Source organism: Thunnus maccoyii, chromosome 4 (assembly GCF_910596095.1).
Source record: "Thunnus maccoyii chromosome 4, fThuMac1.1, whole genome shotgun sequence".
NCBI classification, from domain to species: Eukaryota; Metazoa; Chordata; class Actinopteri; order Scombriformes; family Scombridae; genus Thunnus; species Thunnus maccoyii.
In genome coordinates, this window is record NC_056536.1 from 27,883,147 (window position 1) to 27,897,873 (window position 14,727).

General features: G+C 38.9%; 1 protein-coding gene across 1 annotated transcript in view; it reads right to left on the reverse strand.

Moving 5' to 3' along the window:
- syt6a (synaptotagmin VIa) overlaps window positions 1–14,727 on the reverse strand; it is a 70,277-nt gene extending 55,550 nt beyond the window's left edge. The window contains exon 1 of the mRNA XM_042408553.1: window positions 14,225–14,727. Coding sequence (XP_042264487.1) covers window positions 14,225–14,381 — 157 coding nt within the window. The 5' untranslated portion in view covers window positions 14,382–14,727. The remainder of the gene's footprint in view (window positions 1–14,224) is intronic.

Genomic DNA, 14,727 nt, shown 5'->3' on the forward strand with positions numbered 1-14,727 from the left:
AGAGATCATGGGGGAAAGACATAAGAGTTTTTTCAGGAAACTGAGGATGTCTTCTGCTGCGTCAATGACGGACTCCTCCTCCATAAAAAGTCATTTTCTCTAAAACTTACTCTATAAATAAACAGAAAATAAAGCATAAATCCAACCTCTGTCTTATTTGTCCAAGTATGTAAGCAAAACAACCAGTCAGGCTTATGTTAGAATTAAGGAGTCTGATTTTACTTTTTTGCTATGATACTTGATATTCTATATATCATATTTAATGTAGTATAATATTAAAGTGAATAACTATATCTACACTGCAATAAAAGAACAATGCTTCTTCTTTATGTCCTCTAAAGAAGAGGCATTGTGGTTAGATGGCTGCTTTTGCCTGGAACATGTAGCATTAGCCTCAGTCTTATACCATTTTATTATGTATATACCCATCATGTGCAAATTTAAGACTCTGTTGCAGGGTTCTCATTTAAAAATGAGTCAGCTACAACAGCCAACAGATAGAGCTAACATTAGATACACTTAATAGAACACTTAATTAGCCAGCTAGCTGCAGTTGATAAAATCAGCTAGCAATTTCAGCCAGCACAATTGACAATCACCGGTTAGAAATGAGAAGCTGTTTGTGTCTACTTCTGTCTGAAATAAAGGACCCATTGTTTCAAAAAAATTGAGAACAGAAAACTTCCCAGGCAACTGTAACTAAGGTGGAGGGGGCTTAACAAGAGGTCAGCAAAGTTTAAAACCCATGGATAGAGGGTGATTAGTATTTTTTCAGTGCTAAATCCTGATAAAAGTAAAGCACAGAAGCTCTTTGCTGAGCCACAGAGGGATATATCAGCTCCTGATCAAGTCTGCCAGAGGCCGGATATTACAGGACTTCTCTGTCTAGTGGTTTGAGCAGTCCAGGGAGAGTGTTTCCATTTCCTCTCTCAGACTGACCTGCTCTACTCTAAATGCAAGGCAGCTCTCAAACACTGACACGTTCTTTCTTCAGTCTTGGTCAAATGTCATAGCAGCTGTGTCTATAGGAACACCTACCTTCCTATCGAGTGTATTACCCAATACTGTATAGGATGTTGGAGACAGACTCATTTCCATGTAGGACCTGTTGGTATGCAGAGCCCATTCACCAAGACGGGTATATTTAGAATGCAGTGGGCCTACAGTGAATATACGTGAAGAGTATCCTTGAAGGGGGAACTCAGTCATTGTCACCTTTATCATGAAGTTTGGAAATAAAAAAACATGAAGAATAAAAAAAAAACAGTTTAAAGTTTAAAATTGCACGGGGGACAGTAAATGTGACACATGTTGGTGGCTCCAAAGTTACGTTTTTAAAGCTGTACTAATAAAAATTGTTATATTAACAATGGGTCAAATAAATACATATAATATTAAAGTGGTCACTTAAAACCCACAGAGAATTACAGACAGTTCCAGACTGAAGTATTTTAGTGTCTTTTTTCCTCGTAGTTTTGTTTTTTGAAGTCTGCAACTTTAATGTTTTGATTGACTCTCACTTCTTTAACCAAACCCCATTTCCAGCAACAGCAGCAGGCAGCTGTTTTCAGCATAAAAAACTCTGGTAAAACCTCACTGTACGATATCTGCCCAGCACTGAGTGACACAATAACTACTACCCAGAGAACATAGTCAAGCACTTAGCAGCTTAAAAGCCGCACATTTCCCTCAGGAGTTGGTAGAAAGCAAAAAAAAAAGAACTAAAAGGAGAGTGAACATTTGACATACATTCATCACGATGACAGAAACATGACTGCAAGTGAATGTTAATGTTACTCTGTGGTTGCTGGATGTGTGTAACATGTTCACTAAAACAAAAATCTATTCTGGTTTTAAAAAGTGTAACTAGCTGTAGCTAAATAAGTCAGTAAACTGCTCATGTTGAACATATTTTTACCAATTAGAACATATTTAAGAACATATAAAGTAAAAATATTTGTCACAGGTACCAATTATATGTAACTTACCCACATTGATAGTTTCATATCAACTATGTGGACCATATGCATGCATTAATATTGAAATACACTGAGGCAAAAAGCAAATCTACTTAAATATTTAATAAATAAACATTTCCCATAAAACATTAGTGTAACACATTAAATATACATATATGAAAATGTTTTTCTTGTATTATGAAAATGTAATGTCACTTTCAACTTTATACTTATACAGTCTCTTGTGACGTCTTTGACCAATAATAAACGCAAAATACACAAAAAATGAAAACTACAAACATATTTTGAATATGCATTTGCAAAAAACAGATAAAAAGCCATTTTTAAAACTAATAAACAAACACCTGTTTGATTGATACTCCCTGGAGTGCACACACAAAATACAAAATTTAAATTAAATTAAGTTTATTCAATTTTACAAATGACTTTTATCTGTTTTTTGATGATCTCTTCAAATATAAAGAGAATATGTATAACATATTAGCCAAACACACCACAAATCTGTTACACTTGTGCTCATAAGTTTTATTTCAACATTATTTCCTTCAACATGGCTGCGGTTTCATCAACCTTGACAGACAAGTTAGAGGAGAAGCTCATCATATTAAAAAGCACACAGTAAGCACTTCTGACCAGATACTCAGCAACAAACCCTCAGGTATGTGCACCATGTCTGCTGTAATGAAGTGATTCTTGTATGCTAATGCAGCAATATGATATGGATCCAACGTTGTAACAGGCAGCTTATGCCTGAGGCTCAAAACCTTGGCGATTCCCTCTGGCAGTAGTCTAACATTTTGAAGCACATTTCCTGCAGTCTCATGCAGATAAAACATCCTGTGTATACGACAAGAATGTTTCTGTCAGAGTTAAAATTCAACATCTCTATTTATCACTTAGTAACGCTTCTCCTCTTCCTCAAAACCTGGCTGATCGAATGCATTAGAGACTTCGTTTGATCAGTAACGGTGACAGGTGATTAGTTACCACACTGATGGCGCGGACCGCTGCTATACTGTCGTGTCATACGCGTGCACTGCATTCCCAGCATACCCAACTCTCTGTTCTTAATTACACGCCTGACTGGGGATTAGCTCGTCAAAGAGGAGGCTATGATCTACCAGCCAGGGGATGAATCACCATCTGTAAAACTTATTTACATAGTGAGATTTCCATAAGTGACCCCCAAGTCATTACTGATCGCATGTAAATTAGGCTGACTCATTTCTGTCCCTCTCCCAACATGTTTCACCTGTTGTAATGTTAATGACACGCGGGTAACAATTCACAGTCGACATTATAACACTGATATGCTAACAGTTACGCCTAATAGCCATGTAAGTGAAAATGATTCAAATTATTATCATAATCTCCAGCTATCCATATGCAAAACAGCTACTTTCTAGATGCCAAAACAATTAAAAGTCAACAGTAAAATGCTGATTTTCACACTCTATTTTACAGGTTCATTATTTTCTAATAAAGTCTTGATCATTTCCAAAAGTTTGCTGGAAATGAATGCGTTAATTGCTACTGACTATAGGGAAAATAGTGGAAGTTCTGGGACAGTGAGTTTAATTGAGTTTAACAGTTGTTGATTCTCTAGGTATATCCCTGGAATAACTTCTCCATTAACTAACTTTATTCATTAATGATTAGACATTTTATTCTTCATATATGTTGAATTGTATGCTTGCCTCTAGGCATAGTGTAATTTTTTTCATCTTCAACTGTTCGTCTGTGCCCTGAATAGCAAACAGTGGGTTACGCTCGTTTTTAATGCTTGTAATTAATTGGAATTAATGTGTGCCTATTAAACACTGTCTCTGTTTTTCTCTATAATTACTACCATATGTCAGAGTACTCTCCAGGAAATTTTCCAGGACATTATTTGGAATTAAGAGACTTGTAAAATAAAGTGATAACTGCTGATTAATGCTGCTAAGTTGATTTCTTTTTAAGGATTTATTGTAGTTTTCATCTGACAATATATTTAATACCTTTCATGGTAGACGTGGAGCATGAAAGCAAAGCGAATCTGTTCAGATTTATTTAGATGTTTCTGAAAAGTTCCACCTCTACTATTTGCATTTTTCCCAAAAATTGTTTCTGGGCAAAAACTTAAACCTCTGCCTGAGAATTAATGAATTTTAAGTAATTTAGTCTTAGAACACAATCTATATCTGGATATTTATTACTGCGTCTAACAGATAAATGAAATATGCAAAATGAATGCATGCATGTGGGGATGAATAATGGAACATGGCCCCCAGTGTGTGTGTGTGTGTGTATGTGCACGGTGATTATAACTACTTGTTGTCTGGCTGTGTGTCAAAAATTCAATCAACAGTATATTCCACTCTATATTGCATTTTCCTGTAAGTTTTAGAGGTTTTTTTTTTTCCAAGAGCTCTTTACTGCTCTCATCTCCTGTGTGTGTGTGTGTCTAGCATTTTTCCACTGATGTAACATGAGTGATAAAAATGTAACAGGAATACATGACTGTTTTCAAATCTCCAGTGTTTCACAGTGAAACTAGGGAGCAATTTCCTGCTGGTGGACAAGCTGTAAGGTCATTCCATCAATTCTTGTCAGCTTAGGTAACATCATTTCAGAGCAAGCAGTGCCTGCTTTGCAGAGGGGCGCTAATATAATCAGAGGATGAAATGTCACAGCAAAACCTCAAATTGCACCTCTATTTTCCCCATTCTGTGCAAAGAAGGATCACAAAATCTAATTCTGTCTTTAGTTTTAATGAAACATGATCACTGCGTTGTTCAAAAGCCTTCTGTTCTGCAAACTACATAACCCTACTTACAAACACACACACAAAAAAAAACACACATATTCACATGCACACAAGTCTACATGAGTGCACGAACACACACACAAACATACACCTTTCTATGCCTCCGAGTCTTTTGTCATGAGATTGTTATTCAATTTGTCCTTCCCCCCCATCTCCCTGATTGTACTTCTTGTGGGTCATGTTTCCTCAGGGGATTGTTAATGGCAGTATAAGTGAAAACACAAAATATAGGAAGCAGCAGAGATTCCAGGAAATGGGAATGATACAGTCTGAACTGATGCGGGGCCTAAGGCACCATATGTTCTAGGTGCACTGTGACCAACACATTTTCTGGCAGCTCAGGAACACTGGGTTAATAGGCATACACAAAAAAAGTATTGTCTGCAACCTAAAAAAGACACACTACACATTGTATAATGAACTATCTTATCAACTAATACATACATCGGTGCTCTTCCCCTTTGGCTGAACCTTAAAATAAATGAGGAAAAAACATGCAGTCATCTTCAATCAGTGTCATAATAGATGGCAGCAGTATTCAGTCACTGTTGGGAAACTGCAGTGCTGCATACATATTACACCCTTGGTTTGTCCCATAGGCATTGGTATTTGTATTTAATTTAGCCTTTCATGCATGCAACATCTCTATCTAATTAGTGAGTAAAGTTTTAATATAGTGGACCTCCTCCTCCTCCTCCTCATTATCTTGTCATAGCCTGTGGGTGGTTACAGTTTACCTTGCGAGACAGCTGGAATCACGAGATCACGCAAGAGTCCGTCTCGTCTGGCTTCAAGTTGTGCACTTGTGTCTTGAACCACAGTGGTTTGGACCAATCAGCGTCCTATGAGGAACTAGTGGCAGCTACGGGCGTGGTTCAGGTGTGACGACAGACCGTGATTGATAGATGGTGATAAACAGATAGTTCATCCAATCATCTGCCAAGTAGTTTCTGAAAGTGCCTGCCCTTTTCCAAACAGTTTCCAAGGACGACCTCTCAGATGGTTCTGTGTAACAAACCATCTGGCGTGTCAGGTTAGGTTACAAGTATTAGTGGGAAAAACACTCACCTCCTTCACCCACAGGCAACAGATGAAACACATCACACACTACTGTTGAGTGGACCTCTTTTGGTCAAAGGACACTTGTGAGAATAACAACGCTATTTCAATGAGCCATTTTACTCAAGTGTCTATGTCTATATTTAGTTATAATAGAACATATGGTTTGATGAAAATGAAAACTTTAGCATTGAAAATTATGTGAAATTTAATCTGCCCACTACATCCAGTAAAAGGACGTTATGTTGGTTTATGAATTTTAATTTGTCCTCTCTTAGTAGTTTCCTACTGCTTGATTCTGATTGATCAATCACGAAACTCAACGGTCTGTAATTACTGATTAATAGACTCTCCGCATGGCATTGAGTACATACACACGCACATGACTGTGAATTAATTCAGGCTTCCCCAGAGACCGCAGACTAACCATAAATGATTTCCACCCATGGGATCCAAAAGTAAATTTTTCATGAGATTTATTTACTTGTACTAGTCAGGGCCTGAGTTGTAGGCTGTAATCAGAAGACGAGTGTGACTTTTAACTCGAGTGAGTAAAAAGACCAACTCCAGTCTGAATAAAAACTGAATACAATAAGATTAATTCATTGTAGGACAGTATGTGTGCTGGGTTGTATTAGATTGTGCAGGAGAGATTTTCCTTGTTTTTGTTTTTCTGTGTACACTTTAAGCACCGTAATGTAAAAAAAGATCTTCGTGAGATGGGGTAAAAAATACTAGTTGAATATTTATTGTTTAACTATCTTGTAAATACAGTTTATTTGTTATTTAAATCAGCATTAATTGATTTCTTTGCACTTGGCAGCAACACAAGCTGTGAACACACCACTGACACATTAAGATGTCATGGCAAACATGTTAATAAACAGTAGACAGCAAACATGGAGAAACAATTTTTGATTAAATTACTGAAATTATCATTATCCCTTATGATTATAATGGCTCCAGTTATAAATCCTGAGAATTCTGTTATTACATTGGTGATCAGTAGTAATTGTAATAACATCAATAAAACTTGTCTTTTCCTTCTGTTTTTGGCATAAATTATACTTAAAGTTGCAAAGAGAAAACTAAGTTGAGTTAAGAAGCAGAACTTTCTACTGAAGTGGTAATATTGAGGTTATACCAACTTCTTAAGAGCTCCAAGCAGAACACTGAACTATAGTTAAAAATTATTACATTGTGAGAAAACTGCCTCGGATAACAGTATAATTTTCTGTCTTCGAATCACTGAGATCCTCTTGATGTAACAAGACATTAATATACTAAATTACACAAAAAGTGTCTCTCAACAATGTCAGGTCCAAGCCAGAGTTAATTATGTCTTCACAGATCTGTGTCCTGGTTTTGTTCTTTGCAGGAACAATACAATATTTCTACATTACCCTCTAAGACTGCACATTAATTTGTGTGATGAAGTGTACAGGCCCCATGTCTGATTCTACACCATCAACCCTGCAAGCGTGACAGAAGTGTCAGTCCCACGAGGCCTAAAGCTTTTTACCGTGACAGACAGCTCAACAGCCATAAAAACAGTTACATGAACCGAACCAGCCAGTGAAACCCTGAGACAGAAGAGATACAGGGGACCTCGTTAGAAATGAGAGGTATGAAAAGGGCTTGACAGTGATGGCGAGGAAGTCAAATGAGGTAAAACAAGACTTAAAAAACACATTCTTTTCTCGTTCTCAGCTTCTACCCCCACAATTAACCCATCCTAAAACACAATATAGCATTCTGCAATTGCTGCACGCAAATCCCCTGCCCCCGCACCATGATCTTCCAATCATAGCATAGCTACGTTAACAAGGCACGGCAGGCCTGTCAAGCTTTGGATTTCCCCACATGTTGAAGACGTGTGCGTGGGGGCTATAGTAAAAACGATACTCGTAGAAAGAGTTTGGAGGATGGTGTCGCTCTCTCTTTTTTTTTTTTTTAGCCTTTCCAGATCAAAAACACAAGAGAGAAGGTGTAAAGAATGGATTCAAATGTGTGTTTGTGTGCTCAAACGTGAACTGCAAACATTAGCATGTCCACCTAACAAGCTGCTAGCTAAATAGAAACCCAACCATACTTGCAAAATCAAAGAGCACTGAATTACTCACTATTCTTGGTGGGTGATTATACAGGTTATGGTTAAAAGCTCAGGTCATGATAGCAGATTCACTGTGTGGCAGTTGGTCCTGGATGCTATTAGAGTTTAGGCTAACTTTAGCGGCTCTGTCCTGCTCATTATTGGGTTTGGGGAAGTTTACACTCCAGCAACCCCAGCCGAACTCGTTATCCACAATAATAGATCATCGAGTATATGTATCAAGTATATATTTAAGACCCCATTTTACAGGATTCTTGCCAGACACAGCATTTTCAGCCAGTTCATGAAGAAGTTGCGTTACCTTATTTAGCTAGCTAGTTAGTTGCATCTGATAAAATCTGCCAGAGACAGTTGTCATTTCAGCTGACAAAATTGACAGTCGCCAGCGAGAAATAAGAAGCTTGCTTTTGTTTGTTTTTTCTCACCATTGGTGCAATATTATTAACACTGTGTCTACACATCAGAGCAACAACAGCAGCTCAGTCTGTTTTGGCAGCGCTCACAGCTCAATAAATACACAATCACTGTAGTTAAACACGTAAACGGGGAAGTGTGTAGACTTCAGGTCGTGATTACATGTATTAAGTGCGAACGACACGTGAGCTGATACGCAGCCAGTGTTGACAGCTGTATTGATTAAAATAGGAGCGCTTCTGTTTCACTGGATGTGTGTGAGATGGATGACTGAAAAATGTGGCTGAAACGCTTTCTGTACAGACACCTTGTGAGAATTTTGAGTTGTAAATCTGCCAGTTTTCATTGTAAACTGCATTATGTGCTGCGGTACTAACGGAAAATTTGGCAGACATAGCAACAGTAACTAAGGGTGGAAGAGGCAAAGCAAATGGTCAATTAACACTCAATTGTTCTATGTTGTAATGTTATGCTCCAGTGAGGTAGTTGGCAATTGGAAAAGAAATCTCATGCTCTGTTGTGCCTCTCCTCGTCCTGTGAGGCTCTCACTGCTGTGCTTGCTTGGGGCCTGATTCTTTAATCAATAAACCAATGTTACTGCTCAATAGCCCAGCAGAGACCTTCAGTGCGCTGACCTGGGTAACACACAGAAAGTTTCTACATTAATCAACCTTAATAACACTTTTGTCATTAATGACACAGATGCATTTTGTAGGAGACAACCATGCAAGGAGCACTGTTCTGTGAGTCACTTACGAAAGGTACAAAGTACTGTGGTGTCGTCTGCCCTATTTAGTCCAAGAAGAAGGATTTTTATTATTTATTCATGGAAATGGATTCACATTCAAGATAGAACCCCAGCTGCTCAGCTGAGGAGCCGATAACATCACTAGAAATTAGCACCTACGGGGACGTCCCAGTTGCCATTGAGCTTCAAAATTAAAATGTGTGTGGAGGAAACACCAGAGAAGCCTTCAGAGAAAGATGGATTATAATGCTGTTCACAGACTGCTTACAGAAGAGCTGATTGGTATTCAAGCCGCTGTTTGACTTTTGTGTTTAGTGCATTAATTTTAATGAAAAATGTGTTCCACTTGGCCGGTCATTATTTCCTCCTCCCACTGAACCGGATCGCTGACCCTACTCTGGTGTGTCTGTTTGATTTTAACCCCTAGTGCAATCAAACCACGCTTACATTACATAATCTTATACCTCCTCACTTGTGTTAAGGTGCACAGAAAGGATTAAAGGCTGACGAATAGATAGGACTATATAAACCTTCCTAATGCTGTATCTCAGATCTATTTCTCTGCCCAACTTTGAGTGACTGCTATAAAAAAAAAAACTACAAAAAAAGAGTGTTTTAATATTCTGATTACAGCAATAATGGCACAGGCCTTTGAGGACTGGCGTTTGGTCTTTTCATGACAGCTGAGACAGACATTTTTCGGCGTGTTATCTCCCCCAACAGGAACAGACCGTGTCTCCAGTGTTCTTTTGTGGTCTACAGTGAAATGTTGTATCAATAAAATACCAAGACAGTAGACAGTTGCCATGAATTATTGAAAGGCACAGTGGTTCAGCTGGGGTTCTAATCTCCACAGTGCAGTTAATTTGATGTTCTTGTTTTTCTGTTTTGGAATCAACCTGCAATGCACCATCCGTGCCTGTAAATACCACAGATAGAGGAGCAGACCAATGGGAACTAGATGAATGATCCACTGATGCTAATGTCCTTTGCCATCCAAGGTCTTGCTTAATAAACCTCAAGATGAGATGGGCGTGTGAGAAATAATGTGATCAAAAATAAGCCTTGTCAATTCAAGCCCACACACCTGAAGCTGCAGCTGATAATGAAAGTGGAATTTGTAATGAGCATGAGCAGAAGTGGGGGTGGAAGATGGGTTATAAGTGCAGCCCGCCATTCGGGACCTGCACAGGCTTAAGGGATATGTTTAGTAACCTGTATCAATGCTTTAAAGCAAATAGCAATTTCTAAGGTAAGGTTGATCAGTGGGAAACGTTCTCTCAGCAGAGTGTGAGCCGCTGATCCGGGCTCTCGTTTATCTCACCGGAAAAGTCTTGTGCTGCCTTTCACACGCACAGCAGGTGGGTCCGGCGCTGTGACATTCTCATCCTTGATTGGAATACAATCAACCAGCTCTAGATTCAACCAATTGGTCAATAAAGACAATGGGTTATTATCTCTCAGCCACATCAGGACAGGGGAATTGGAAGTCCCAGGCTTTCTAATTGGTCATTCTTATTTTATCATAATCGATTCGAAACTAGTGAGGGGATAATAAGCCAACGGCGGCGAGTTCGGAGGGAAATTTGCTCTGGTGAAATGACTCTGCTGCTGTGAGCCTGATAGCTGCAGATATATTCAAACAGCTGTATGTTCATAGGCTTAATGCGCACTGTCACAGAGGAGAAAATGGGGCGAATGAAAGTGATCCATTTTTATATTCTTGAATATCCCTAAAAGCTGGGATGAAGAAGAAAGGAAAATGAACATTACATATATAAATTTAAGAACGCACATATGGTATATTTTGGGGGCAACAGAGACTAATGGATAATTTCAGCAGAGAGCACTCTATTTGCTGACATTTAAAGGGGATATATTCACATTTTCAGGTCTATATTTTTAATCTGGGGCTCTACTGGTATGTCTTTGCATGATTTACAGTTGAAAAAAACTCCTTACTTATCTTATTCTGGCTTTTTATGCAGCCCCTCAGTTCAGCCTCTGTCTGAAACAGCCCGTTTTAGGTACTGTCTCTTTAAGGGCCCCCTCCTGATGAGCCCACTCTGTTCTGATTGGCTTCAGGAAGCTACGTCAGCACCACGTACTGCACACCAGAAATAATATTTTACCCATTCAAATATATCAAAGTTCATTGTGTCAACTCGGCAAGGTCGCATAACGAAAACTGTAATGACGCAGCAGATATTGTGCATATTTTTCCACTTTTCAAAAGAGAGGAAAATTTGTTCAAGTGCCATCCGAGCATCAAGCTTCTATAGGTGGGAAGTTCCTATGGCAGCGGTTGAGCCGGGGGTGTAAGGAGATGTGCTGTCAACTTCAGAGATGCATTGGAAACAAGTTGTGAGCTTAACATTGACATATCTTGTTAGGAGACAGTTGCTTATTTCCTGCAGTTTCCTGCTTGCTACGGGCGAAAACAACGCCATGACAGTGGTGAGAGTGAAACATAACTGTAAAATTGCAGCTGGACAGCTAAACAATGAGCTGAAACTCGCTACAAGGCTGCGTTCAGACTGAAATCAGCCCTGTTTTAAAATAATGCAAAGGGCTACGTTGTTAACGGTAGAGGAGCTACAGATTAAAGGAGACTTATTATTCTCATTTCCAACTCTTATATTTTTATTTTGGACTCCACTAGAGTAGCTTTGCATGACTCACAGTTCAAAAATGTCTTATTTATCTTATACTGCAGCCCCTTAGTTCAGCCTCTGTCTCTTAACAGTCAGTCTTAGCTCCTGTCTCTTAAGTCCTAAGCACCCCCACCTGTCAACTTGTCAACAACTATTATGATAAGATTTTTTAAATTGTTTTTCATTTAAAAAAAATACAGTTATATGGGTTTCACATCACAAGATTGACTGTATTTTCAGAGGCAGTATTGGCGTAAAAATAAAATATATTAAAAAAAAATCTTTAGGTGGCAAAGTCAGTGTACAATTCAAATACAGGGTCATATCAGCCAAGAAGTTCTGTAATGAACAAAAAGTTCCTGTTGTTTATTTCTCCTAGTTTCTCACAATCTGCACAGAAAGCAGAGTTATGGGGGAGACTCACAGGTTTGTGTTACGGTACTGATTACCCCTTTAAAAAAGTAAAGTTACTTTACTACTTACTCAACAGCAAAAATAGTGACATTGTTATTATAAAAATATAGATTATAGCTGCTTTAACTGACAAATAAGAATGTATGATCATAAATAGCATTTTGGCATTGCAGTATTATGATAAATTATGACTTGCGGATACTGTGATTTTTGACCTCAAACTTATATTAAAAGAAAGAAAAGCATAATAAACTGCTGCCTCAGCCTACATTGTCTCGGTCTGTAGAAAATCTTTTGTTTGAATTCTAGTTTCTCCACCGACCGTGCACAGCCACTCTCTGCAGGATCTATGCACTGTAGCATAGAAAATATATACAAGGAGACATTTCATCCAACCCCCAACCTACACATCCTCCAACATTATGAGAAGCAGCTTGTCTTTAGCTTCCATGTGGCAGAAATAATTTACATCAATGACCACATAACATGCAATGGCATTTAATGTCCCCACAGCTCAGTAGTAGATGCCAGTGGCACTGTGATGTACGTTCAATTCCTCCACTGAGGATGATGTGAGGTGACAGTGGATTTGGTCAGGATTGGTGTGACATGCACTCTGTGAACAACAGGGACCCTTCCTTTAAAAAAGCAACCAGGAATGGTATTTTCTTCTTCCTGTGAACCTGCTGACACAGCTAAAGACCCATTTTTCTGTCAAATATAGGAGCTGAAGTCAGTGCTCATGGACTTAGAACAAAGCCAAATCCTTTGGTTGGAAAATGAAATACAGAATTAGATGGATTAGCACAACAATTATGGAGTTTGATTATAGATATTAAATATGCAACAGATCACATGATCATAATGAAATCATATGATATACTTACTGATGCATTAATATTATAAATCCAGCTTTAGATCAGTCTGCATGGGTTAAGTTTTTTTGTTTGTTTTTTTTGTTTTTTTTTAGCCTTTTTCATTCACAAAAATAAAGTAGCATTCTTCAAATTGTAAAGAGAACACATTTTAATGTGTTCTTTACAATTTTAAGCTGTGCAGTCTAAATATCTTCACACTGTGAGTGCTCACTGAAGCCTGCCTTTCTAAATCCTCAATGCTACATTGCTTTAAACACCCTTTGGTCATTTATCGTATAGCGTAATCTGCATTGAAACATAAAATTCACAAGTTTCTTCTGCTTTTATGGACAATTTGACCAGTATAAGTCAGACTGAGCAGCACATTCTCAAAACTAGAATTCACCAAACAAAGAGTTAAAACACACAAAGTCTGCCAGAGCCTATAGTAGGACTGATACATTAATAATGCACTTGAAAAGAAGGATTATTCCTTTAAAAGGGGGTGAAACCCACTGCAGGTGCCAAAGCAACAGATGCACAAGGCTGCAACAGATGTGTAAATCGTCCCTCATGAATAAGTAACAAATCCAATTCAGGAGGCTGAAACTTTGCAGAGCAGATAAAACACACAACGCTACCGCTCTTGCGCTAACGTGTTCATATATGTTTATTCGCCCGGGCGCTGTGCATACATACATTTCTGAAAAGGTCTGTTTGTTTCTCATCTCTTTTCATTGTAAGCTTGAGTGGTCAGGACAGCATCAGCTGACATTAGTCAGCCTTAAGGCTGATCTATTAACGGTATAGAAGCTGTGTTCTCTGGAGCAAACTGGGGAGTCATTGTGAGTTTGTTTTACACACCTATTGCTCCCTGTTGCCCTGGGGTCACAAAAACTGTATTAATGGCTTACAACGCTCAGTCGAAGCCCTGTCCGAGCAACCATATGTAACCGTACAAGTGATGAGCAAAAGAAAAAAGAAGTAAAACCAAACGCTAAAGGGCAAGAAGGCAGGTTGTAGCTACCTTTGGCATACAAATAAAGCATTGCTACACAAAATCCTTTAAAATTAGCTCTCTCCTGAAAACAAACATGAGCATGGAGACTCACAAAGCACATCAGTGAAGCTACTGCCTTACACTCAATATAGATCAGGAGTTAATTATAGTCCTTACCCGGATCTTTGCGGTTAGAGCTTTGGCCAGACAACAGGAAGAGGAAATCCTGACAGGTGTCCTGATCCAACAGTGTGCTGTTGTGCAGGCAAAGGTCAACAATGAGGGTCACAGCTTTCTGACAGACCATGTCATACTCCTCTCGGTCAGAACTCATGCTCCCAGCTGCATCCTCAGCCGCGTGTGCTCATCCAAGGGGACTAACACACCCACACACACACGCAGCAGCATAGCATGCAGAAGATAAATGCAACTTGTCTCCGTCTTCGGCTGATTCTTCTCCGTCTTTCCTCCTGAGTCTCTCAAGTGTGTTCACGCACAAACACGTGTGTGCATGTGTGTGCATGTGTATTTATGTGTTTATGTGTGTGTGTGTGTGTGTGCTTCAGTTTGTTTGTGTGAAAGCTAGCCCATGGATGTGTGTGTAAGCTGGGACAAGACTGTTAAGTGCACGAACATGCTGTATGCACTCCATGCTATACCAAATGTGTGTGTGTGTGTGT